This window comes from Oncorhynchus masou, chromosome 24 (assembly GCF_036934945.1).
Source record: "Oncorhynchus masou masou isolate Uvic2021 chromosome 24, UVic_Omas_1.1, whole genome shotgun sequence".
Lineage (NCBI taxonomy): Eukaryota > Metazoa > Chordata > Actinopteri > Salmoniformes > Salmonidae > Oncorhynchus > Oncorhynchus masou.
The window spans coordinates 52,221,080-52,248,048 of NC_088235.1; the positions used below are offsets into that span (position 1 = coordinate 52,221,080).

General features: G+C 40.3%; 2 protein-coding genes across 2 annotated transcripts; one reads left to right on the forward strand and one right to left on the reverse strand.

Annotated features, from left to right (window-relative positions):
* The first annotated feature begins 1,945 nt into the window (after nucleotides 1-1,945).
* LOC135512316 (survival of motor neuron-related-splicing factor 30-like) lies at nucleotides 1,946-12,009 on the forward strand. The gene is made up of 6 exons (XM_064934232.1): nucleotides 1,946-2,077; nucleotides 6,187-6,306; nucleotides 6,465-6,607; nucleotides 6,919-7,074; nucleotides 7,217-7,370; nucleotides 11,197-12,009. Exons 2-6 carry the CDS (start codon nucleotides 6,187-6,189, stop codon nucleotides 11,332-11,334), a joined length of 711 nt encoding a protein of 236 aa, XP_064790304.1. The 5' UTR covers nucleotides 1,946-2,077; the 3' UTR covers nucleotides 11,335-12,009.
* Nucleotides 12,010-13,737: 1,728 nt separating this feature from the next.
* LOC135512317 (max-interacting protein 1-like) lies at nucleotides 13,738-26,969 on the reverse strand. Its single transcript, XM_064934233.1, has 6 exons — nucleotides 26,660-26,969; nucleotides 24,913-25,015; nucleotides 24,110-24,139; nucleotides 20,715-20,829; nucleotides 19,019-19,190; nucleotides 13,738-15,554 (listed from the first exon to the last, which is right to left on the reverse strand). Exons 1-6 carry the CDS (start codon nucleotides 26,880-26,882, stop codon nucleotides 15,391-15,393), a joined length of 807 nt encoding a protein of 268 aa, XP_064790305.1. The 5' UTR covers nucleotides 26,883-26,969; the 3' UTR covers nucleotides 13,738-15,390.

Genomic DNA, 26,969 nt, shown 5'->3' on the forward strand with positions numbered 1-26,969 from the left:
ACAGGTGTGCCAAGCTTGTAGCATCATACTCAAGAAGACTCAAGGCTGTAATCATTCCCGAAGGTGCTTCAACAAAGTACTGAGTAAAGGGTTTGAATACTTATGTAAATATGATAAACGTGTCTAAAAACCTGTTTTTGCTTTGCGATTATGTGGTATTGTGTGTAGATTCAAAAACTATTGAATAGATTTTTATTATAAGGCTATAACGTAACAAAATGTGGAAAAAGTCAAGGGGTCTGAATACTCTCCGAATGCACTGTATATACACATTCATATACAAAAACACAGTCATGGGAAGCACAAATAAACCATCACAAATCACCCAGAAAAACAGTTACATTACTCCACAAATAAGTCCCCAATCAATACTTGAAATTGTCCGAAGGGGCACCAGAACATTAAGATTAAATGCATTTTGAATTTTGTTCCAGTAATATGGTGCATTGAAACTCAAAGCAGATGTACCTGGCTCGGTGGAGACGCTAGGAACCTTGAGTTAATCCAATAATCCCCGAGCCGACAAGGTGAAAAATCTGTTGATTTGCCCTTGAGCAAGGCACTTAACCCTAATGGCTCCTGTAAGTCTCTCTGGATATGAGCAGTCTTGTAAATTACTTATTTTTATGTAAAAAAAAAATGCTAATGACAGCAAGTAGCCTAAATTAATTGCTGCAAACAGTAGGCCTAAATAATAGCTTCATATATTATTATGCGCTCTAATCTACTCCGATTTCAGAGCACTCTCTTCTGCATGTGCCAGAGCACAGAATAATTGATTAATTTGCAACACCCATTGAATATGACTTGTCAGTAAACCATTCTCCTCAGCCAGAACGTCCAGTGTGCGCTATGAACACTATGAGAGCAAAACGCTCTGAATTTATGAACAGACAATGCTCTGAATTTACTAAACGTAACAGACACACCGGAGGCAATTTACGAACGAGCCCCGATATGACTTGTTGAAGACATACTGACGGCTCTTATTTAATGGTGCGTTTGTAAATTCACTCTGGCTATCTAATCCGACTTTAGAGTACTCACGTCTAAGTGTGCAGAATAATTTATGAATTTACGAACCTGCAAAACTGGTCAAATATGACCGGTGTCAGTAAACGTAGGCAAAAAAACGTTCTAGATGACATGAAAACAGCATAACCAGCTCTGCTAGTGGAGTAAAATGGTCAGAGTAAGGTGCTCTGGAGGTAGCTACTAGCAAGCGAGTCAACTTTAGCCAGTTACAATTGGGTGCTCCTGGAGCGAAACACAATTTACAAACGGACAATCTGACAATTCCAAACGCCCAGAGCGCACTCTGGCACTCCAAATAGAATATGAACGCACCCAACATATTATTGAATAACTGTGCGTTCGTAAATTCACTCTGGCTATTTACTCCGACTTCTGAGCACTGTTGTCTGAATGTGCCAGAGCGCAGAATAATTGATGCATTTATATACACACAACACCGCTGAATATGATCGGTGTCCATAGTCAGCTGCAGTTAGTCACCAATGCTCTAGGTAACATGGAAACAGCCTGACCACCTCTGCTCGGGTAAGCGTGAGGTGTTCTCTCGTTGTGTTACTCATTTGTGTCTGGAAGTAGATATAAAACTAGCCAAATTTAGCGAGTTAGCTTGAGTGCTGTTGTGAGGTCAGAACGCTCTGATCAAACCTACTCCTCATCCAGAGCGTTCAGTGTGTACACCGAGAGTGAAACACTCTTAATTTACGAACGGAAAAGATTGAACGACCGACACACTGGAGGCAATTTACGAACGTACCCTATGAGTTACAGTCAGTTGACATTTACAGTGAATTCGTTAGGATGTCGATTCAAATACCAAGTGTCCATTTTAAGTACCAGGGACATAATTTATCGGGATAAAGCCCCATCTGCTGACAATGAGCGAAATGACACTTTGGCAGACTATTATCGCGAGAATAACATGTTATAAGAAATAATCGACATTTCCGGTTTATTTTTAAGATTTATTTTTGCTGATTTATGAGAACCTATTTCAGTAAACTCTGAATGTTCGTATTTATTCAGTTGAAACAAATACAGAAAGGTAAGATTATTAATGAACATTTAGCCGTTTTGAATGTGTTTTCTTTTGCAAAAATGGCACTGGATGCCAGCTGTCACTGTTGTGGCGATGGCCTACTGATTAACTAACGTTAGCTATCTCGCGGTAACTTTAGTTAGCTGACATTCTTGCTAGCGATGCCTATTTGAAATGTATTTGTAAGTCGATAGCTATATTTGATACCTGTCAGAGTAAGGAAATAAAGAGAACTAACGTTAGTTACCTGAGAACCGAGTGCTGAAAATGTGTTAACCCTCCACCGAAATGTAACTAGCTACGCTAGATAGCCAATTAAGCTAACTAGCCAGCTGGAATTTGTTGTGTAGCTACACATGTCCAAAAGTATGCAGGCACCCCTTCAAATTAGTTTATTCGACTATTTCAGCCACACCCGTATACGCAGCTGACCAGCTTATAAAATCAAGCACACAGCCATGCAATCTCCACAGTCAAACATTGTCAGTAGAATGGCCCATACTGAAGAGCTCAGTGTCTGTCAAATGGCATAGTCATAGGATGCCACCTTTCCAACAAGTGAGATTGTCAAATTTCTACCCTGCTAGAGCTGCCCCGGTCAAAATCGTCTGTCCTCGGTTGCAACACTCTACCGACGCAACGTCCGCACAAAAACTGTTCATGAAATGGGTCTCCATGGCCAAGCAGCCGCAGACAAGCCTAAGATCACCATGTGCAATGCCAAGCGTTGGCTGGAGTGGTGTAAAGCTCGCCACCATTGGACTGGAGCAGTGGAAACTCGTTCACTGGCGTGAGGAATCACGCTTCACCTTCTGGCAGTCTGGCGGACAAATCTGGGTTTCGCGGATGCCAGGAGAGCGCTACCTTTCTGATTAAGGTTTGGTGGAGGAGGAATAATGGTCTGGCACTGTTTTTCATAGTTCGGGTGAGGCCCCTTAGTTCCGGTGAAGGGACATTTTAACGCTACAGCATACAATGATATTCTAGACTATTCTGTGCTTCCAACTTTGTGGCAACAGTTTGGGGAAGGCCCTTTCCTATATAAAATGTTATTTGTCACGTGCCGAATACAACAGGTACCTACCAGGTAATTACCTAACCATTAAATTATTACTTACAAGCCCATAACCAACAATGCAGTTCAAGAAATAACAATAATGATGCTGTATGCAGGGGTACAAGTTAATCGAGGTAATTTGTGACTATGCATAGACGATAGATGGCGAGTAGCAGCAGTGTAAAAACAAAGGAGGGTCCATGTAAATTGTCCAGGTGGCCATTTGATTAATTGTTCACCAGTCTTATTGGGAGTAGAAACTGTTAAGGAGCCTTTTGATCCTAGACTTGGCGTCTCATTACCGCTTGCTGGGCGGTAGTGGAGAGAATTACCACTTGGGTGACTGGATTCTTTGACGTTTTTTTGGGGCCTTTCTCTGACACCCATCGCCTAGTATATAGGTCCTGGATGTTAGGAAGTTTGGCCCCAGTGATGTACTCACTACCCTCTAGCGCCTTACGTTCAGATGCCGAGTAGTTGCCATATCAGGCGGTGATGCTCTTGATGGTGCAGCTGTAAAACTTTTGAGGATCTGGGGACCCATGCCAAATCTTTTCAGGCCTAAGGGGGAAAAGGTGTTGTTGTGCCCTCTTCACAACTGTCTTAGTGTGTTTGGACCATGATAGTTTGTTGGTGATGTGGAGACCAAGGACTTTGAAACTCTCGATGCATTCCTCTTCAGTCTCGTCCATGTTAATGCAGGCCTGTTCGGCCCTCCTTTTCTTATAGTCCACGATCAGCTCCTTTGTCTGTATCACATTGAGGGAGAGGTTGTTGTCCTCGCACCACACTGCCAGGTCTCTGACCGCCTCCCTATAGGCTGTCTCATTGTTGTCGGTGATCAGGCCTACCACTGTTGTCGTCAGCAAAGTTGATGGTGTTGGAGTCTTGCTTGGCCATGCAGTGGATGAACAGGGATTACAGGACTAAACACGGACCCCTGAGAGGCCCCAGTGTTGCGGATCAGCTTGGCAGATGTGTTGTTGCCTAACCTTACCACCTGGGGCTGCCCGTCAGGAAGTCCAGGATCCAGTTGCAGAGGGAAGTGTTTAGTCCCAGGGTCTTTTAGCTTGATGAGCTTTGTAGGCACTATAGTGTTGAACGCTGAGCTGTAGTCAATGAACAGCATTCTCACATAGGTATTCCTTTTGTCCAGGTGGGAAAGGGCAGTGTGGAGTGCGATTTGAGATCTGTGGATCTGTTGGGACAGTATGGGACAGTAATCACTTAGGCATGTTACCTTCGCTTTCTTTGGTACAGGGACTATGGTGGTCTGTTTGAAACATATGTAGGTATTACAGACTCGGTCAGGGAGAGGTTGACGATGTCAGTGAAAACATTTGCCAGTTGGCTCGCACACATCTTGGTAATCCGTCTGGCACTGCGGCTTCATGGATGTTGACCTGCTTAAAGGTCTTGCTCACATTGGCTACGGACAGCTTGATCACACAGCTGGTATGAAAGCTAAACAGCTTTTATCCACAGAGCCCTTTTGCCCTTTGTTAGGTAACGTAACAATTAGAGGTCGACCGATTTAATTGGGGCTGATTTTCAAGTTTTCATAACAATGGATAATCTGCCTTTTTGGATGCCGATTAAGGCCAATTACATTGCAATTCTTGAGGAAACTGTGGCAGGCTGACCACCTGTTATGCGAGTGCAGCGTAAAAAGGACCTTGTGGCTGCAAGAAGCCAAGGTACTTTGCTAGCTAGCATTAAACTTATCTTATATATAAAAAAAACAATCAATCTTCACATTGTTAACACTAGTTAACTACACATGGTTGATGATATTACTAAGTTAACTAGCTTGTCCTGCATTGCATATAATCAATGCGCTGCCTGTTAATATATCATTGAATCACAGCCTACTTCAACTTCGCCAAACAGGTGATGATTTAACAAAAGCGCATTCGTGAAAAAAGCACAGTCGTTGCACAAATGTATCTAACCATAAACATCAATGCCTTTTCTTAAAATCAATACACTGAAGTAAATTTGTTAAACCTGCATATTTAGTTAAAAGAAATTCATGTTAGCAGCCAATATTGACTAGGGAAATTGTGTCATAGTATATGCAACTGTTTTGGCCGCCTGGCTCGTTGTGAACTATGTGACCGTAATTAATTTGCCAGAATTTTACATAATTATGACGTAACATTGACGGTTGTGTAATGTAACAGCAATATTTAGACTTGGGGTTGCCACCTGTTCGATAAAATACGGAACGGTTCTGTGTTTCACTGAAAGAATAAACGTTTTGTTTTTTCGAAATGATGGTTTCTGTATTTGACCATATTAATCGCCTAAGGGTCATATTTCTGTGTGTTTATTATAATTAAGTCTATGATTTGATAGAGCAGGCTGATTGAGCGATGGTAAGCAGCAGCAGGCTCGTAAGCATTCATTCAAACAGCACTTTACTGCGTTTGCCAGCAGCTCTTAGCAATGCTTGAAGCACAGCGCTGTTTATGACTTCAAGCCTATCAACTCCCGAGATTAGGCTGGCAATAATAAAGTACCTATAAGAACATCCAATAGTCATATGTATATGAAATACAAATGGTATAGAGAGAGATAGTTGACGTGTCATAATTCCTATAATAACTACAACCTAAAACTTATTAACTGGGAATATTGAGCCACCAGCTTCATATGTTCTCATGTTCGGAGCAAGGGACTTAAATGTTAGCTTTTTTACATGGCCCATATTGCCCTTTTACTTTCTTCTCCAACACTGTTTTTGCAACATTTAAACCAAATTGAAACTGTTTCATTATTTATTTCTGACTAAATATATGTTATGTATTTTATATTAAGTTCAAATAAAAGTGTTCATTCAGTATTGTTGTAATTGTCATTATTACAAATATCTGCTTTTTTTGGTCCTCCAATAATCGGTATCGGCGTTGAGAATCATGATCTGTTGACCTCTAGTAGCAATTCTCTATGATGTGCAACACTTAATGATGTTATTGGGCTATGTGTTATTTGCTATCATTGCTTTGTTTCAACTATCGTTTTACCCCCCCGCCCCTCTTTCATTGTGAATTTTCAGATGTCAGAGGATTTGTTGAAACAGTTGGGCAGCTACAAAGCACAGTTGCAACAAGTGGAAGCCGCCTTATCAACCGACCCTGAAAATGAAGACCTTCTCAAATTACAGAAAGACTTATCGGTAACTAGTTAGCCATCTGTCACCTGTATCGGCCATGAACATTTTAGATTTTACATAATTTTTACATCATTGAGTGTCAATATGTTTCTTAGTGTGTCTGTTTTCAAATGCGATTATTATCCAGCAATTGAATGACCTCAATTACGTATCCTTCACAGGAAGTCATAGACTTAACAAAAGACCTCCTGACGTCGCAGCCCTCCGAAGGTACTGCTACTGCCAACAGCTCAGATGCAGCCCCCCTGAAACATAGGTGGAGCGTTGGGGACAGGTGTATGACTGTGTGGAGTCAGGATGGACAGTGAGTATCACCCAGAAGCTCCTCAGTCCATAGTCAACCTGAATATTCAACTGTTAATTTACCAATTGTACAATGTCATCTTTGTTTGTCTTGCTTGCACATATAGGGTCTTGACTTCATTTGACATACACTATTCAAATGTATTTGTTCAGTGAAGCAGTGATAGACATGACAAGACTATTTTGCAAGAAGGGTCTAGCCCATGAATAAGAACAATAACAGAAACTCTCAGAATCTGTCATTCTTTATAATTGTGTAGTAGGGCTTGTCTTGCTTGTACTCACCTGCTTACAGCCGGGATTCTTTGACAGGGTGTATGAAGCTGAGATTGAGGAGATAGACGGCGAGAATGGCACGGCGGCCATCACCTTCTCCGGCTACGGGAACGCAGAGGTGGTGCCACTGCAGAACCTCAAGCCTGCCGAGGAGGGCAAGCACTCTGAGGAAGACGGGAAATCCAAGTCCAGGTAGGAGAGACAACGTATATGTTAATAAAATAGGTCCTGTGTTGGGTCAGGAATTTCCCTTGTTTCCAGTTCTTGATGTCCAGAAGAGTCCAAGGCTGATCTAAAATAGTAACTTTGTGTGTGGGTGTGTGTGCCATGACAGGAAAGAGCAGATAGCAGACCAGAGGGAGTACAAGAAGAAGAAGGCCCAGAAGAAGGTGCTGAGGATGAAGGAACTGGAACAGGAGCGAGAAGACCAGAAATCCAAGTGGCAGAGTTTTAACAACAAGGCCTATAACAAGAACAAGAAAGGACAGGTATATTCATTCATTCGCATATTCATCTACTTTACACACTAGAAATTCCGGGCCTTGAGCCATCCCGTTTTGAGCCAATAACATTCTAACAGTCTAATAAATACATTTCGTATATTCTATTGGTTGTGTTTATGAAGATCTTAGGTAACATTGGAATATGCATTTTCCCCCAAAAGAATACAAAAGCATTTTCATTAGTTTGTTCTAAATCAAATCAAAGGTTATTGGTTGCATTCACATATTTAGCAGATGTTATTGAGGGTGTAGCGAAATACAGTGCAGCTAACAATACACAATAATACACACATCTAAAAAGTAAAAGAATGGAATTAAGCAATATTAGGACAAGCAATGCTGTGGTATTAGTGGGTATGGGATGAAGAGACAATATCGATAGAATATGTAGTACATCTGAAGAATAGTATATGTACAGCAATAGTTAAATAGAATATGCCTTGACGAGTGTGTGTGTGTGTGTGTGTGTGTGTGTGAAGTGGGTAAAACAGTATGTAAACATTTTTTTAAGTGACCAGTGTTCCATGACTATGTACATAGGGCAGCAGCCTCTAAGGTGTATGGTAGAGTGCCCAGGTGTTAGCCGTCTAGTGATGGTGACTAAAATTCAGGGGGCTGGCTAGTTGTCACTGTCTAACAATCTGATGGCCTTGAGATAGAAGCTATTTTTCCAGTCTCTCAGCCCCAGCTTTGATGCACCTGTACTGACCCCGCCTTCTGGATGGTAACGGGGTGAACAGGCCATGGCTTGGTTGGCTGAGGTCCTTGACGATCTCCTTGTTCTTTCTGTGACACCGGGTGCTGTAAATGTCCTGGAGCGCAGGCAGTGTGCCCCTGGTGCTCTATTGGGCAGACTGCGTACCAGGCTGTGATCTCAATGGTGCATCTGTAAAAGTTTGTGAGGATCTTGGGGGCCAAGCCAAATTTCTTCAGCCGCCAGAAGAAATTCACCACACTATCTGTGTGGACCATTTCAGATTGTCAGTTACGTGTACGCTGAGGAACTTGAAGCTTTTCACCACCTCCACTGTGGCCCCGTCGATGTGGATGGGGGTGTGCTCCCTCTGCTATCCCCTGAAGTCCACGATCAGCTCCTTCGTTTTGTTGAAGGGAGGATATTTTCCTGGCACCACTCCCCCAGGGCCCTCACCACCTCCCTGTATGCTGTCTTGTATTTGTTGGTAATCAAGCCTACCACTGTTGTCTGTCAACTTGATTTTTGAGTTGGAACAGGAGGGGGCTGAGTACGCACCCTTTTGGGGGCCCTGGTGTTGAGGATCAGTGTAGTGGCGATGTTGTTGCCTACCTTTACCACCTGGGGTTGGCTTGTCAAAGAATGATGAGCTTGGTGGGTACTATGGTGTTGAATGCTGAGCTGTAGTCTATGAACAGCATTCTTACATAGGTATTCCTCTTGTCCAGATGGGATAGGGCAGTGTCCAGTGCAATGATGATTGCGTCATCCGTGGATCTATTGGGGCGATATGCAAATTGCAGTGTGTCTAGGGTGTTGTTTAAGGTGTTGATATGATCCTTAACTAGCCTCTCAAAGCACTTCAAGATGACAGAAGTGAGTGCAGCTGGATAATAATAATTTAGTTACTTTTGCTTTCTTGGTTACAAGAACAATGGTCGATGTCTTGAAGCAAGTGGGGACAATAGACTGGGTTTGTGCATGCTCTGTGGACACGACAAGGGATGCCGTCTGGGCCAGCAGCCTTGCGAGGGTTAACATGCTTAAATGTCTTACTCACGTTGGCCATGGAGAACGAGAGCTCACAGTCCACAGAAGCAGTGTTGACCCACTGTTTCCCTCGAAGCGGGTGAAGAAGGTGTCTTGCCATCTTACCACGGTTTTTGGTTTGAATAGGTTTTAATTGTCACAGTGGGAACAACATCCCCTATACACTTCCTGACGAACTCAGTCACCGTGTCAATGTTATTCTCAGAGGCAACCTGGAACATATCCCAGTCCATGTGATCAAATCAATCTTGAAGCATGGATTCCGATTGAACAGACCTTACCACGGGTACTTCCTGTTTGAGTTTCTGCCTATAGGAAGGGAGGCGCAGGATGTAGGTGTGATCTGATTTGCCGAAGGGAGGGTGGAGCATGACTTGTAGCCGACCCCGAAGGGAGAGTAGCAATGGTCGATAGTTTTTGAAGCGAGATTGGAGTGGGCGACGTGTTGATATAACTTTGCTAGTGTTTTCCTCAGATTTGCTTTATAAATGCAGCTACAATAAATGCGGTCTCAGGATATGCGGTTTCCAGTTTGAGTTGCTTGAGAGCCGTCATGGTATCGGCTTGAGAGGCAATATACACGGCTGTGACGATGACCGAAGAGAATTCTCTCAGGAGGTAACGCGGTCGGCATATGATTGAGATATTCTAGGTCAGGTGAACAAACAGACTTGAGTTCCTGTACATTAAAAACTAAAACGCCACAATTCAGTGTTATATCCATCGCAAAGAAATCTTTTTTTTGGCATGTCTTAAAGGTCCAATGCAGCCATTTTTACCTCGTTGTCAAATAATTCATTAACGATCTTACTGTGATTTCAGTTAAAATTTTCAAAAAGAACAATTTCTCAAGAAATAATTTTGCTAGTTATGTCTGAGTGGGAGGGGAAAACTAGAAATTAGCTGTTATTGGCAGAGAGGTTTGGAACTCTTTCGTATTGGTTGATTAACTAATTTATTGCCTGTTGATGTCACCAGGCAGGCCAAAACTCCATCCCACCAAAACAGTCTGAAGTTTCAGGTGGTCTTTTCAAACAGCTCTTACGCTAAAAGGGCAGTATAATTTTCACAGTATTATTTCATCCTCATAGTTCAGAAATGTATATAAAACAAAGGGAAAGCACTTTTGAACTGCACTGGGCCTTTAAGAAACATGATCCTAAGACAATGCATTTTAAAAGAACAGAATAGCATATTTTAAGTGTCATGTTACCAATCACAGGGAGTGCTCACATGTTGAAAGCATGGATTGAAAGCATGGATTCTTAGTTATTCATGGGAAAAGTTAGCTTTAGAAGCCCATCCACTCAAATTTTAGTTTTGTGAAAAGTTAGATATGCCCTCTGATGGGTAATATTAATCTAAGCTGCATGAACCTCTCTATAAGATGATTTGGAAAAGTAGCTTTTTGGTAAGCTCTTCTCTTTGTCAATTACACATGCCTCGCTGTTCATCAGTTTCTTCATTGACAATTGATAATTGTCACCCATCAGACTTCTGTCAATTTAATGTTGTGTTTAGGTTACATCCAGGCGGTATCACAACCGGCCATGATTGGGAGTCCCATAGGGCGGCACACAATTGGCCCAGCGTCGTCCGGGTTTGGCCAGTGTAGGTCGTCATTGTAAATAAGAATTTGTTCTTAACTGACTTGCCTAGTTAAGTAAATTAAAATGTCTATATGTGAAGTTGGTTTAGATAGAGTTTAGCTGTAGTTTCAATGGGCTATAATCAGATGGGCAGCGAACTCTCATGTGAAGGAAGGGCAAAAGGAAAATGACATGTCTTCCTAAGACTGCTTATAACACGATCTGTTTGTAATCAAAATTCTAACAGTCATTGTGCTGAATATTCCTAAATAAGTCTATTTAAGGATGGAGGGGGACAAGACTTAAAATTGCAGAGGTATTACCATTTTAAATTAATATGAAATCAAAATGACTGTCTGTGCTTCGTGTTAAACTAAGTATCTTTTCAAATGTTATTTGCACATTTTCAGCTGTTGCTTTTTCGCAGGAGAAGTACCATCACAAATAGTCTTACTGAGATTTCCATTGTCTGTTGCAGGTGAAGAGGAGTATATTTGCATCGCCGGAGAGTGTAAACGGCAAGGTGGGAGTAGGAACATGTGGCATAGCAGACAAACCTATGACCACGTATCACGACACATCCAAATATAACGTCAGGCATCTAATGCCACAGTGACCTAACATTTTATCTTCGTGTAAAAGTATCCTATTGTATAGTAGCAAGATCATTGCTTACCTTTGTGTTTATATGGTTTGGGTTACCCCAGTAAAGGAGCTTTGAAACAAATTGCTTGCTCACCATTGGTTGCCTCATTGGGAAATTGTCCTTACCAGTATTATCACATAGAACAGCAGCATTCTTAATAAAATAAATAACCACTGTGATGGAGTTGCAGCACAAATAATGGTTGTGGTGAAATTAGTCTGGGTTGCTGTATCCTTCTGAATGCAACAAAGGCCAAAAAACTATTTCGATGTTTTCAATGTTACACATGTATAATAGATTTTTCAGGTTGAACTAGACTATATACATTTTTACGATTTAGTGATAAGACCCTTTTTAAAGCAAGTCATATAAAGCTAATTTTACATCTCAGTTTTGTACATTTACAGGGAAACAACTTGTTTTTTGTTTAGAGGTAAGATGTTCCTCATTTTTCCCTGAACCCTGAATTTTTCATATTGGTACTGAATGTTGTTTAACACAGTTCCTCCAGATGGCAGTAATGTATTTTATACCGTCTTTGTTCTGTGATGTATGTCAATGACCTTATGCCACTGCGGGTGATATAAGCTTTTTTTTAAATAAAATAAAATCAGGGATGAGTTGTGGATTCTCCTATTAAACCTTCATGTTTGATTTATTGTGAGGTTTTGTCTATGGTGCTAGTGCATAAGTGTATAATCTGCATATAAATGTATTGTATAGAAAATACATGATTTCAATCATGAAGAGTATATACAGTGGGGCAAAAAAGTATTTAGTCATCCACCAATTGTGCAAGTTCTCCCACTTAAGATGAGAGGCCTGTAATTTTCATCATAGGTACACTTCAACTATGACAGACAAAATGAGAAAAGAAATCCAGAAAATCACATTGTAGGTTTTTTTTATGAATTTATTTGCAAATTATGGTGGAAAATAAGTATTTGGTCAATAACAAAAGTTTCTCAATACTTTTATATACCCTTTGTTGGCAATGACAGAGCTCAAACGTTTTCTGTAAGTCTTCACAAGGTTTTCATCCACTGTTGCTGGTATTTCGGCCCATTTCTCCATATAGATCTCCTCTAGAGCAGTGATGTTTTGGGGCTGTTGCTGGGCAACACGGACTTTCAACTCCCTCCAAAGATTTTCTATGGGGTTGAGATCTGGAGATGGGCTAGGCCACTCCAGGACCTTGAAATGCTTCTTACGAAGCCACTCTTTCGTTGCCCGGGCAGTGTGTTTGGGATCATTGTCATGCTGAAAGACCCAGCCACGTTTCATCTTCAATGCCCTTGCTGATGGAAGGAGGTTTTCACTCAAAATCTCACGATACATTGCCCCATTCATTCTTTCCTTTACACGGATCAGTCGTCCTGGTCCCTTTGCAGAAAAACAGCCCCAAAGCATGATGTTTCCACCCCCATGTTCACAGTAGGTATGGTGTTCTTTGTCCTCCAAACACAACGAGTTGAGTTTTTACCAAAAAGTTATATTTTGGTTTCATCTGACCATATAATATTCTCCCAATCTTCTTCTGGATCATCCAAATGCTCTCTAGCAAACTTCAGGCGGGCCTGGACATGTACTGGCTTAAGCAGGGGGAAATGTCTGTCACTGCAGGATTTGAGTCCCTGGCGGCGTAGTGTGTTACTGATGGTAAGCTTTGTTATTTGGTCCCAGCTCTGTGCAGGTCATTCACTAGGTCCCCCCCGTGTGGTTCTGGGATTTTTGATCACCGTTCTTGTGATCATTTTGACCCCACGGGGTGAGATCTTGCGTGGAGCCCCAGATCGAGGGAGATTATCAGTGGTCTTGTATGTCTTCCATTTCCTAATAATTGCTCCCACAGGTGATTTCTTCAAACCAAGCTGCTTACCTATTGCAGATTCAGTCTTCCCAGCCTGGTGCAGGTCTACAATTGTGTTTCTGGTGTCCTTTGACAGCTCTTTGGTCTTGGCCATAGTGGAGTTTGTAGTGTGACTGTTTGAGGTTGTGGACAGGTGTCTTTTATACTGATACGTTCATACAGGTGCCATTAATACAGGTAATGAGTGGAGGACAGAGGAGCCTCTTAAAGAAGAAGTTATAGGTCTGTGAGAGCCAGAAATCTTGCTTGTTTGTAGGTGACCAAATACTTATTTTCCACCATAATTTGCAAATAAATTCATAAAAAATCCAACAATGTGATTTTCTGGATTTTTTTTCTTCTCATTTTGTGTCATAGTTGAAGTGTACCTATGATGAATATTACAGGCCTCATCTTTTTAAGTGGGAGAACTTGCACAATTGGTGGCTGACTAAATACTTTTTTGTCCCACTGTATCTTATAGCTCTGGACACCACAATAACAAAGAACAACTGAACACTGTATAGGTACATATGGTGGTAGAGGTTTATTGATCAAGTTTTCAAGGGACCATTACCATGAACCACACAAAATAGTAGCAGGGGACCAGCAATATATTCTTTGTAAAAGTCACCTTTGATGGCTGCTTTAGCACAGGAGTGTGTTCAGAGACACTTTCTAAGTCCAAGTCTTTTTCAAAATGCATTTTACAAATGACCCAAAACTGACATTGAATAAATTCCTGGAACTAAGAAACCTGTGCAAGATTCAATTTAGCCATTTTAAGACACAGTTGGTGGTGATAATCGTTTTAGTTGTACCACAAAAATATGGGTATGGTCATAAGATGAAATGTCCAATTTGGTTAGAGGAATAGTCTTGCAGTGTGTGATTTTTGTAGACAAATACTCAAAATATACAGCTTTGTGGTTTTAACTTTGGAATGCTTCTCAACCACAATACAAAAAATAAGTTACTAAATAAGGATGCGAATCAAAACTCAAATTACATTCTGCCATGTGCTATATTGTTCATGCTACAAAGACATGAAAAACTGGTCTCAAAACTGGTCAATCCAAAGCACATGACAATACAATTGAAAGCTACATTCAATACACATGCACCATTTACTTTTTTGTTCCAACTTTTACAGCCATTTTATCTTACTATTGATTACTATTTGTAATTAATACATCTATTGAAGTTGCATACAAAACAAGCAAGTGGTGTTGGACGGACAAAATTAAGAGCCAACTTAAGAGTTGACAACTGTCAATGAGTGTTATTGCTTCCGAATTGTGCGTGGGATGTGCGGGATAGCTTATTATAGCTGCCTACCGTATACAAACAGTATTACTTTTGAAATCTCAAGGGGGATTGATGTCAATCATCTCACAAAAGAGGCCACTGAGTGATACGTTTAGCCTGTCCTGTACCATTGCACTAGCTTTTGTCTGGGATAACTTGTCAAACAATGCTCAGTTCAAAACCACAACAGACTTAACTTTACATTTGTCAAAACATCTAAATAATTCAAGTGTGACCAAGACATACAGTACAACACAATAAATATTGGAAAAATAAATACATTTCTCAATTCTAATAAATTAGGAATAACATTGGTGACTTGTGTCAAAGATTTCAAGTGTAAATGTTGTTTATTCAACCTGTAGGTACCTTAGAGAACTGGTTTGGAGTGCAGATATAGAAGTGCGAGTGACCTGCTTTGTGATGGATGAGAATAGTTTTTTTTACTAGAGGGTCATCTGCTAGAGGTTTCCAAAGTGGGGGGAAAAGTGGCACTGGTGAGCTTCTGGCTGGTTTTGTGGTTTTTGTGCTGGTTTTAGGAGGATACAGGTAACATTAGACTAAGTGCAGTCGCCCACATCGGGCAAGATTTACAGTTGTTGTAGTAGGATTAGTCCACTTAACTGCAGGTGGGGTTTAGCTTTAAACTACTGGTTCTTGGGAGGAGAAGGCTAGTTTAGACTGCAGGTGGTTGATTTTTAGGCTGATTCATAGGAGGAGTGGTCCAGTTTTAAACTTCAAGAGGAGTTGAACTTCAGGCTGGTTATTTATACAGTACCAGTTATAGACTGCAGGTGGAGTTTTAGGCTGGTTCTTAGGAGAAGGCCAGTTTAGAATGCAGCTGTGGATGAGGAGCTTCAGGCTGGTTCTTAGGAGGAAAAGGTCTGTTTAAGACTGCAGGTGGAGTAGCCCTCATCGCTGGCCAGGCTCTGCCGACTGCTGTGGTCATCCAAGTCACTGCAGCCACTGGTGCTGATACTGTCCAGCTCTCCATGGGAGAACTCAGTGCTTTCCACGTCCACCTCGATCTCTTCTAAAGAAATTGGGGTGAGATACATTTTTTTTATTATGATCATCCCACACTTAGTAATCAGATAATCATATTGATTGACAACTACTGCTTGATGACAACAAATGCTACATTATAGACTGTAACACATGTAAATTATATTTACTGGTTTGAAATGGAACTGAACCAAACGGTTTTTGAGTATAATATACAGTGCCTTCAGAAATGATTCACACACCTTGACTTATTCCATATTTTGTGTTACAGACAGAATTCAAAAAGGGTTACATTGATTTTGTAGGTTAGCCTGCCCTCTTATGGATGCATGTAATAACTACATGTATGAAACATATTTCTCTACATAAAATCTTCTAAAGGCCTCAGCATGCTTCCCATCCGAAACAGTCCGGGAACAGTTTCTGGGTATATTATGATGATGTGAAATTTTTGTACGTTTTGGTCTTCACCAAAGGATTTCTGTATTTTGCTCCATTTGTCTTTCCCTCGATCCTGACTAGTATCCGAGTCCCTGCTGCTGAAAAACGTCCCCACAAGATGATGATGCCACCACCATGCTTCACTGTAGGGATGGTGCCAGGTTTCCTCCAGACGTGACACTTGGCGTTCAGGCTAAAGACTTCAATCTTGGTTTCATCAGACCAGAGAATCTTGTTTCTCATGGTCTGAGAGTCCTTTAGGTGCTTTTTTGTCAAACTCCAAGTGTGTCGTGCATTTTACTGAGGAGTGGCTTCCACCACTCTACCATAAAGGCCCGATTGGTGGGTTGCTGCAAAGATGTTTGTTCTTCTGGAAGGTTCTCCCATCTCCACAGAAGAACTCTGGAGCTCTGTCAGAGGTACCATCGGGATCACCTCCTTGACAAAGGCTCTTCTCCCCGGATTGCTCAGTTTGGCCGGGCGACCAGCTCTAGGAAGAGTCTTGGTGGTTCCAAACTTCTTCCATTTAAGAATGATGGAGGACACTCTATTCTTGGGTACCTTCAATGTTGCAGATATTTTTTGGTACCCTCCCCCAGATCTGTGTCTCAACACAATCCTGTCTTGGTGCTCTACAGACAATTCCTTCAGCCTCATGGCTTGGTTTTTGCTCTGACATGCACTGTCAACTTTGCGACCTTATATAGACAGGTGTGTGTCTTTTCAAATCATGTCCAATCAATTGAATTTACCACAGGTGGACTCCAATCAAGTTGTAGAAACACCTCAAGGATGATCAATGGAAACAGGATGCACCTGAGCTCAATTTCGAGTCTCATAGCAAAGGGTCTGAATACTTATGTAAATAAGGTATTTCTGCTTTTTATCTATAATGCATTTGCAAAAAAATGATTAACACCTGTTTTTGCTTTGTTATTATGGGGTATTGTGTGTAGATTGATGAGCATTTTTTATTGAATTAATCCATTTTAGAATAAGTCTGTAATTTAACAAAATGTGGAAAAAGTCAAGGGGTCTGAATACTTTCCGAATGCACTGTACATATTACCTCCATTATCTTGATTACCCCGAACCCCTGCACATTGAGTTGATACCGGCACCCCTTGTATATATCCTTGTTATTGTTCTTTTTATTGTGCTACTGTTTTTCCTTTTGTATATTTAGCTAATTTTTCTTATTAACTTTTTAAAAACTGGTTATGGCTTGTAAGTAAGCCTTTCACAGTAAGGCCTGTTGTATTCGGCGCATGTGATAAATACAATTGTATTTTATTTGAACAGTATGCCTTAAAAAAATATGCACTTCCCTTGACTTTCCCCCCATTTTTTTCATGATACAGCCTGAATTCAAAATGGATTCAATTGATTTTGAAATACAGAAATGTCTAATTTCCATTAGTATTCACACCCCTTAGTCAATACTTTGTAGAAGCATACTTTCTGGGTATGTCTCTATGAGCTTTCCACACCTGGAATGGGCATAATTTGCCCATTATTCTTTTCAAAATTCTTCAAGCTCTGTCAAATTGGTTGTTGATCATTGCTAGACAACCATTTTCAGGTCTTGCCATAGATTTTCATTTAGATTTAAGTCAAAACTGTAACTCGGCCACACAGGAACATTCACTGTCTTCTTGGTAAGCTTGTGTTTAGGTTATTGTCTCGGGGCTCGTGAGTGGCGCAGTGGTCTAAGGCTCTGCATTTCAGTGCAAGGGGTGTCACTACAGTCCCTGGTTCAAATCCAGGCTGAATCACATCCGGCTGTGATTGGGAGTCCCATAGGGCAGCGCACAATTGGCCCGACATCGTCCAGGTTTGGCCGGGGTAGGTCGTCATTGTAAATAAGAATTTGTTATTAACTGACTTGCAGAGTTTAATAAAGGTAAAATAAAAAAATGTCAATAAAATAAATTGTCCTGCTGAAAAGTGAATTTGTCTCCCTGTGCTGGTGGAAAGCAGACTGAACCAGGTTTTCCTCTAGGATTGTGCCTGTGCTTAGCTCTATTCTGTAAAAAAAAATGTTATCCTGAAACTCCCTCGTCCTTAACGATTACAAGGACACCCATAACATGATGCAGCCACCACTATGCTTGAAAATATGGAGAGTGGTACTCAGTATTGTGTTGTATTGGATTTGCCCCAAACATAACACTTTGTATTCAGGACAAAAAGTGAATTGCTTTGCAACATTTTCTGCATTATTCCTTTAGTGCCTCGTTGCAAACAGGATGCATGTTTTGGAATATTTGTATTCTGTACAGACTTCCTTCTATTCCCTCTGTCAGTTAGGTTAGTATTGTGGAGTAACGGCAATATTGTTGAGCCATCATCAGTTTTCTCCTATCACAACCATTAAACGCTCTAACTGTTTTAAAGTCACCGTTGACCTCATGTTGAAATCCCTGAGCCGTTTCCTTCCTCTCCGGTAACTGAGTTAGGAACGACACCTGTATCTTTGTAGTGATTGGGTGTATTGACACACCATCCAAAGTTAATGAATAACTTCACCATGCTCAAATTAATATTCAATTACTGTTTTTTTATGTTGACCTATCTACCAATATTTGCCCTTCTTTGTGAGGCATTGGAAAACCTTCCTGATCTTTGTGGTTGAATCTGTCTTTGAAATGCACTGCTTGACTGAGGGACCTTACAGATAATTGTATGTGTGGGTACAGAGATGAGGTAGTCAATCAAAAATAATTGTAAACACTATTATTGCACACAGCGTGAGTCCATGCACATTTTTACTAATGAAGATATTATTGCTTGAGATAATATTTCAGCTTTGAATTTTTATGAATTTGTAAAAAATCTCGAAAACATAATTCCACTTTGACATTATGGGGTATTGTGTGTAGGCCTATGACCAAATAAATCTCAATGTAATCCATTTTAAATTCAGGTTGTAACACAACAAAATGTGGAAAAAGTAAAGGGGTCTGAATATTATTTGAAGGCACTGTAATATTGCCACTGTCAGCCGAAATATGCTGGGAGTAACTAAGCTCTGTGCAATGGTTGGCTCACCTCGGTCCGAGTGTTCTAAGGCCAAAGGGGAACCTACGCTGTCCATACGGACTCTGTCCCTGTCCCCGCCTCCAGGGGTCTGCAGGTGGGCCAGCTGCCTCTGCAGGTGCCTCTGCTCACGCTCCAGGCTCTCCAGCTGGTGCTGACTCCTCCGGTCCAACTCCTCTAGTTTCTACACACAAACAGAGGAGAGAGAGTTAATCAACCTTAGAATTTTTTGGTATTTTATGGTGGTGGGAAAAGTATTCAATTGTCATACTTGAGTAAAAGTAAAGATACCTTAATAGAAAATTACTCAAGTAAAAGTGTAAGTAACCCAGTAAAATACCACTTGAGTAAAAGTCTAAAAGTATTTGGTTTTAAATATACTTAAATGTCAAAAGTAAATGGAATTGCTAAAAGTAAAAGTATAAATAAATTAAAATGATTTATATTAAGCAAACCAGACGGCACAATATATATCTTTATTTATTTATGGATAGCCAGGGACACAACTGAACACTCAGACATAATTTACAAATTAAGCATTTGTGTTTAGTGAGTCCAACAGATCAGAGGCAGTAGAGATGACTAGGGATTTTCTCTTGATAAGTGCGTGAATTGGACTATTTTTCTGTTAAAATGTAACGAGTAGTTTTGGGTGTCAGGGAAAATGTATGGAATAAAAAGTACATTATTTTAGGGGGGAATGTAGTGAAGTACAAGTAAAAGTTGTCAAAATATAAATAGTAAAGTACAATTAACCCCTAAACGACTTAAGTAGTACTTCAAAGTATTTTTACTTAAGTACTTTACACCACTGGTATTTTATGAATACTAATTGCATATAAATAAATGGTGTCGGATAAGGAGCAGCTTTTTATCACATTTTGTTAGACACCTGCGCATAGTATGACAGATATTCAGTTTTACTGTACAAATGATAGAATCTTCAACAGCTGCCATTTGCAAACATATTTAAAATGGAATAATGTTTTTGTTATTGTTTTACTCTACTCTTGTGACAACACAAATTCTGCCCATTCAAGATTAAGGGACAAACTGAGTGTGTTCTTCTGAGCCTGAATACTCATATGTGAATATATCCACATCAGACCAGGCTAAAAATACCAACAGATCCAAACAGCTGTTGTGGCAAAGTAATTCCTGACATTTTTGTACAATGGCCAAATGTAGAGCTGGATTTGCTGCTTGTAGGAAAACAAGGGCAATGGCTGGGTTGGTTCAGGCTAAGAATACAAGCCACACTTTCTTTCACTTTTTCTTTTCTTTCTGAAACACAGTAATGTGCATAACATTTCTCAGATAAATTGGAAATACCTTTTCAGAGTTCACAAGGGGGTGACAAATAGGTTCCAGACTATATCTACACCTGGATAAAATGGGAAAATTCAAGCTTTCTAATCAATCATGTTTGATAAATCAGTTATACCCATTAAAGGTATATCCCCATTTCTCTTGCATTTGCTTGTGTTTCCAGGCCCACAAGTGTGCAGCCAGGAATAGCAAGTGATTTGTAGGCTGAGGAAGTAGACCACATTGTGTTTGTGTGCCGCAGTGCTGTGGCAGGTCATGGGAGCACACAGCTTCTCTATCCATAGGCAAGGGGCTTCCATTGAACCATTCACTATTCACCAGATCCCATAACACCATGGTCCCCATGACACCACCATGGTGGCATTGTTGACTACAGTACCTTAATGTGCCCCTTGGCCTTGTTGAGCAACCCCAGGGTAGTGTGCCGACTGCAGTCTGGTCCCAGTGGGATCAGTGTCTTCAACCTCTCCAAACACAGGCGGAGATGTGCTCGTCTAAGAGGGCGAAGAAGCAACAGCCTGCTCTTTAGTGAAACCAATAATAGGAATGGTCTATCTACATCCAGACGAAATTCCTGGATTTGAATGTCATGATCCCCCTCCACATCGATTGATGAATATCTTTGGACGTAATTAGTTATTGATCTGGTTATTATACTGAACAAAAATACAAACACAACATGCAACAATTTTAATGATTTTACTGAGTTACAGTTCATATGAGGAAATAATTGAATTTAAATACATTCACTAAGCCCTATTCTATGGATTTCACATGACTGGGAAAACACATACAGTTTGCATCTGTTGGTCACAGATACCTCTTAAAAAATGGGCCTCACAATGGGCCTCACAAAGGGCCTCAGGATTTCATCATGGTATTTTTGTGCATTCAAATTGCCATTGGTAAAATAAAATTGTGTTTATTGTCTCTCGTTTATGCTTGCCCATACCATAACCCCACAGCCAGCATGGGGCACTCTGTTCACAACGTTGACATCAGCAAAACCCTCACCAACACGACACCATACACATGGTCTATGGTTCTGAAACCGGTTGGACGTAATGCCAAATTCTCTAAAATGACGTTAGAGGCGGCTTATGGTAGAGAAATTAACAATACATTATCTGGCAACAGCTCTGCTAGACATTCCTGCAGTCAGCATGCCAATTGTACGCTACCTGAAAACTTGAGACGTCTGTAGCATTGTGGTGTGTGACAAACCTGCACATTTTAGGGTGGCCTTTTATTGTCCCCAACTTCTTAATATGCCACACCTATCAGGTGGATGGATTATCTTGCCAAAGGGAAAATGCTCACTAACAGGGATGTACATAAATCTGTGAACAACATTTGAGAGAAATTGTTTTTTTGTGCATATGGAACATTTCTGGGATAATTTATTTCAGCTCATGAAACATGGTACCAACACTTTACATGTTGCATTTATATTTTTGTTCAGTATAGTAATAGATTGAGCTACAAAAGCAGACCCTTTATATCATTTTTGTTCGATAGAAAGATTTAATAGTCCGGGCCCATTGCTGCTGAGGTCAGCCAGTATGACAGGCATACAGACAATCTTGTTTTAAGGTCATGGCCTTTGCTCCATAAGAACTGAACATTCTAGTGTCTAGAAACCCCCTGTGTAGTGCAATTTGAGATTGAGCTATTATCATCCAGAGGCCTGGGCCTTCCCTCTTCTGTGTTCAATGATGATTCCCACACTGGCAGCTCTCTGCATATTAGCTCTCATCACTGCACAGAAAAGCTTAGCTTACGGGGAGTGAAGCACACTGTCTGAAACAAGCAGTTCCAGTTCCAACTGTGAAAACATTGTATGGTTGTCTTCCAAGAGCAACCTGTACTGGACTGCACTCCCTGATTTGCCATGCAAAACAGACATCTCTGTTCTACCACCAGGATGCTAGCATGCTAATGTACAAACAAACTTGAAATTGTGAAGGTGTTGATAAAATACAGTGGGGCAAAAAAGTATTTAGTCAGCCACCAATTGTGCAAGTTCTCCAACTTAAAAAGATGAGAGAGGCCTGTAATTTTCATCATTGGTACACTTCAACTATGACAGACAAAATGAGCAAAAAAATATCCAGAAAATCACATTGTAGGATTTTTAATGAATTTATTTGCAAATTATGGTAGAAAATAAGTATTTGGTCACCTACAAACAAACAAGATTTCTGGCTCTCACAGACCTGTAACTTCTTATTGAACTTGTTATCAGTATAAAAGACACCTGTCCACAACCTCAAACAGTCACACTCCAAAGTCCACTATGGACACCAGAAACAAAATTGTAGACCTGCACCAGGCTGGGAAGACTGAATTTGCAATAGGTAAGCAGCTTGGTTTGAAGAAATCAACTGTGGGAGCAATTATTAGGAAATGGAGAACATACAAGACCACTGATAATCTCCCTCGATCTGGGGCTCCACGCGAGATCTCACCCCGCGGGGTCAAAATGATCACAAGAACAGTGAGCAAAAATCCCAGAACCACACAGGGGGACCTAGTGAATGACCTGCAGAGAGCTGGGACCAAAGTAACAAAGCCTACCATCAGCAAGGGCATAGAAGGTGAAACGTGGCTGGGTCTTTCAGCATGACAATGATCCCAAACACACCGCCCGGGCAACGAAGGAGTGGCTTTGTAAGAAGCATGCCAGTCTCCAGATCTCAACCTCATAGAAAATCTTTGGAGGGAGTTGAAAGTCTGTGTTGCCCAGCAACAGCCCCAAAACATCACCAGCAACAGTGTGTGAAAACCTTGTGAAGACTTCCAGAAAATGTTTGACCTCTGTCATTGCCAACAAAGGGTATATAACAAAGTATTGAGATAAACTTTTGTTATTGACCAAATACTTATTATCCACCATAATTTGCAAATAAATTCACTAAAATTCCTACAATGTGATTTTCAGGATTTTTTTCTCATTTTGTCTGTCAGAGTTGAAGTGTACCTATGATGAAAATTACAGGCCTCTCTCATCTTTTTAAGTGGGAGAACTTGCACAATTGGTGGCTAACTAAATACTTTTTTTGCGCCACTGTAAGTCCAGCTGTAAAATTTGCCACTTTATTAGCCAGTATTACATTTTCAAATTCTGGGTCAATATATTTAGAATAACATCAGGATATGCTAAATAAATCCAGCCTTCACAGTATTTTGGAATATCAGCTTGATGTTCCATTTTGAAAAGACAGTTGGAGATAAAGTGACTGGATATAACTATTTGCCACACCACATAAAATGTTACGGAATTTGTAACATAACAACATCCCTGTACATGTATTTATTATGGAACCCCATTCGCTGCTGCACTCTTTCTAGGGTCCAGCAAAATTAGGCAGTTATCCAATTTTTTTTTTAAACATTACCATACATTCACAACATTTTAAGTGTGTGCGCCTGTGTTACTTGTGCACTATCAAACCATGTATCAGTCTGCACAGTTGAATGATTATGTGGATATGATGTTTGATATGCACCAAGACAGGTTATGCACCATCAGATTTATTAGGCCTATATCTCCTTGACTAATTAATTATTGTGTAACTCAAGTGTTTTACCCCATGTTACACAGTTATGGACCAAATCAGTCGGGTGGGGAATCAGAGTAGAGAAGAAAATGGTAGATGAGTGCACATTCAGTACTTGCAGAGATCTTCAATTGATCAACAATAAATACTGTCAATGGAAATACTCGCAATGGCCTCTAACACAGAATGACAGTCACAACCCCTTCTGACTCACCTATTTTTTTCCAGCTCATTGTGTGCTGATCTGGGTGTAAAACAAAATGGACAGGTTATAGACCATAGACTTAGATAGACATTGCATCATTGTATCTATCTTATTATGGCATCTGTGAGAGCATGGGCAGTGCCATTGAGGCCATTTCCATTTTGAAGTTGTCCATTTTCTTCTACTACTCATATGAGTTAACAAACAAACTGAAACGGTGCATACTACCACCTAGAGTGTGTTGTTTGAACAAGTATAAGGCCAAGGTTTGCGGTTTACTGCCAGCTACAGTTATGGAATGTTTGCTCACAAGTATAATTCATTGGCTGATCCCCCTGATGACACAGATGGAATCATGTGATCCTTTCTTAACCCATAGGACATCCCACCCAGTTTTCGACTTCAAAATGGTGGAGCTGCCCATGCTAAAACTGGCTTTTGGGCACTAGAGTCTTCTATCTATTTCTATGTTATAGACAGAAATCCATGGACAAGATATGTTACCAATACGCTATGTAAAATACGAGTTTGACAGTTTCTGTCTTGGTGCACTTTGTTTCTTCCAAGTCCAATAATGAAGAAGGGGTAAAAACTAAATGTTATCAAATCAAAATGTATTGGTCATGTCCAAATATTTGCAGGTGTTATAACAGATGCAGTGAAATGCTTATGTTACTATCTCCAACAGTGCAGTAAACTGTCTCGTCAATACAATACAAATACACAAGTAATCAACGAGGGAGCATGCAACTGTAATAACATGGGTATTTGTAATATCACAGTTACAAATAATTGTGACAAGATTAATTTACCTGTTGTGAATATTGTCAATTTTCTTATTCTTTAATTTCCGTTGTCTCTGATGATGCTTGTTCTGAGTTGCAGGGCATGCTGAGGCATATCCATGTTCACATTCTGTTGATGAAATGTATATTTTTTAACACATTAGGCCTTACATTATAATCCTGTCATTTCTGTCAGACAAATACTTTTTTTGTTTTGGTCTGTAACATTTGTGACATTAAGCTAGTCCCAAAACAACAGGGAATGAATAAACAACATCTCACATAGCCTACCCCTCCCTCCTGTCTATATGCTGCAGCTTCCAATAATCTTTCAATGTTGGCAAACAGTAATGTAGTCATACTGTTGATTATTGTAAAACATATATATAAAGAAAAAAGTTGTATATTTAAGTTTAGTAAAACTTGGGGAAATGCCTATAGCTTCACCCAACATTGTCTTTTACTTTCTCAACAGCATGACATGGTTTGTTGGTTTATTGAAAAATACTAACAAACTTTCTTCAAGACATTGGCCTACTCATTCATTACCAATTTCGAAATATCACTTAGTAGGCTATATTAGGCTACATTAGACAATAAAATGCATATAGAAAACTATAACATGTATAATAGGCTATAAACATTTTTACCTATTTCTAGGTTTAATAAAATATCCAATATGAGATTGATGACAACAGAATTGTTTTAATGTGATATTTTATTTATTTGATCTAATCCTAAATTGTGTATACACCTACAAATCCCACATAATACATGTGACGTCAAAGTTTAACCTGGGTTTGATTGGGTATCTGCAAGGACTCGAGACGGGAACATGGGTTTAGTCCAATCAAAACGGACAATTTTGTTCCATGTGGAACCCATGTGAGCAACAGTGAAGATACGAGGAAGCGCAATTGATTGAAATAAAGAAAGTATAGGGCTGGCATTATAGGGCTTCTCTATTCAGCCTCTGCACAACATGCCGACTTTTCAACACACCTTTAAGGGTTTATTTGCCACATTTGACAGTTGGATTTGGTCTGAGATAAATAAGCATAGGCCTACGAATTATTTGCTTTTCTTCGGCCTGCAGGCGTCCACATCCACTGCCAGAAATGTAATGAAAACCTATGCTCAGTGTTGAGTAGGCTAGGCTAGGTTTTAAAATGAGGTGAGTGGGAGCTTGATAAATCGACAAGCCTATTATGTAGCCTAAATATTTTAATAAGTAGCCTACAATTTAGGAAGACATAGCTCAAAGGAAGACAGTCCAACGCACACAGGGCAACCTTCGTGGATATCATTAGGATATGTTTACTTTAGGCATATTCATGTCTTTAAGAAAATGAATTAATGGGGCCATAGTCAAGTCTCATCCAATTGGAAAATGCGCACTTGAATAGCCATTTAAATGATGCTACCATTCGTAGAAAATGCCATAGCGGGTGAGAGCATAATTCTATGTCCCGGGTTTGCTTTTGACCATGGATTGTTTTGTTTTTGTAGGCTATATCTCATTCACAAACCAATCAAAATATATTCAGTCCAAGTGATTCATTTGAAAAACTTACTGGCATTATCTCAACAAATGTGCACTGGCAGAATAGGTTGAAATATTAGGCCCATTCACAATCAGACAAATGGAAGCAGGGGAGTCAGACAGTTGCCTCTCATGTTTACGCGTCTTTTGTCGCCCTAACCATTTCGGTCCATTGTTGTCTGCCTTGGCGAGCCTGCCTCTGAAATAACCAGAATAGCCTACATTACTTACTTCCGTTGTTCTTTTCATTGTTCTCAATGTAATTTGCTGCATCCAGCAACACCTGAACGTTTTTCATAAAAGTGTCGATTTGGTCCATTGCGGAACATTCGGAATATAGAATGTCGGAATATCCAGACATATCGCTAAAATCCTGTTGGTCCATAGACGCACCCGACTCCAAAAGGATCTCGTCTGATTTCAACTCGATCTGCTGTCTCATATATTTGACCATTTTCTTTTATGAGAACTGGCAGCAGTCTAAATTTGGTCTCCTTATCCAAACTGTGCAATGTGCAGAATGAGGGAGATACTGCATTGA

Coding starts and splice junctions, on each gene's coding strand:
- LOC135512316 (XM_064934232.1), top strand. CDS start 6,187: ATGTCAGAGGATTTGTTGAAACAGTTGGGCAGCTACAAAGCACAGTTG. Junction 6,608..6,918: donor GTGTGGAGTCAGGATGGACA/GTGAGTATCACC, acceptor ATTCTTTGACAG/GGTGTATGAAGCTGAGATTG. Junction 7,075..7,216: donor GACGGGAAATCCAAGTCCAG/GTAGGAGAGACA, acceptor GTGCCATGACAG/GAAAGAGCAGATAGCAGACC.
- LOC135512317 (XM_064934233.1), bottom strand. CDS start 26,882: ATGGTCAAATATATGAGACAGCAGATCGAGTTGAAATCAGACGAGATC. Junction 25,016..26,659: donor CAATGAAAAGAACAACGGAA/GTAAGTAATGTA, acceptor TTTCATCAACAG/AATGTGAACATGGATATGCC. Junction 20,830..24,109: donor AATGAGCTGGAAAAAAATAG/GTGAGTCAGAAG, acceptor TCGCCCTCTTAG/ACGAGCACATCTCCGCCTGT.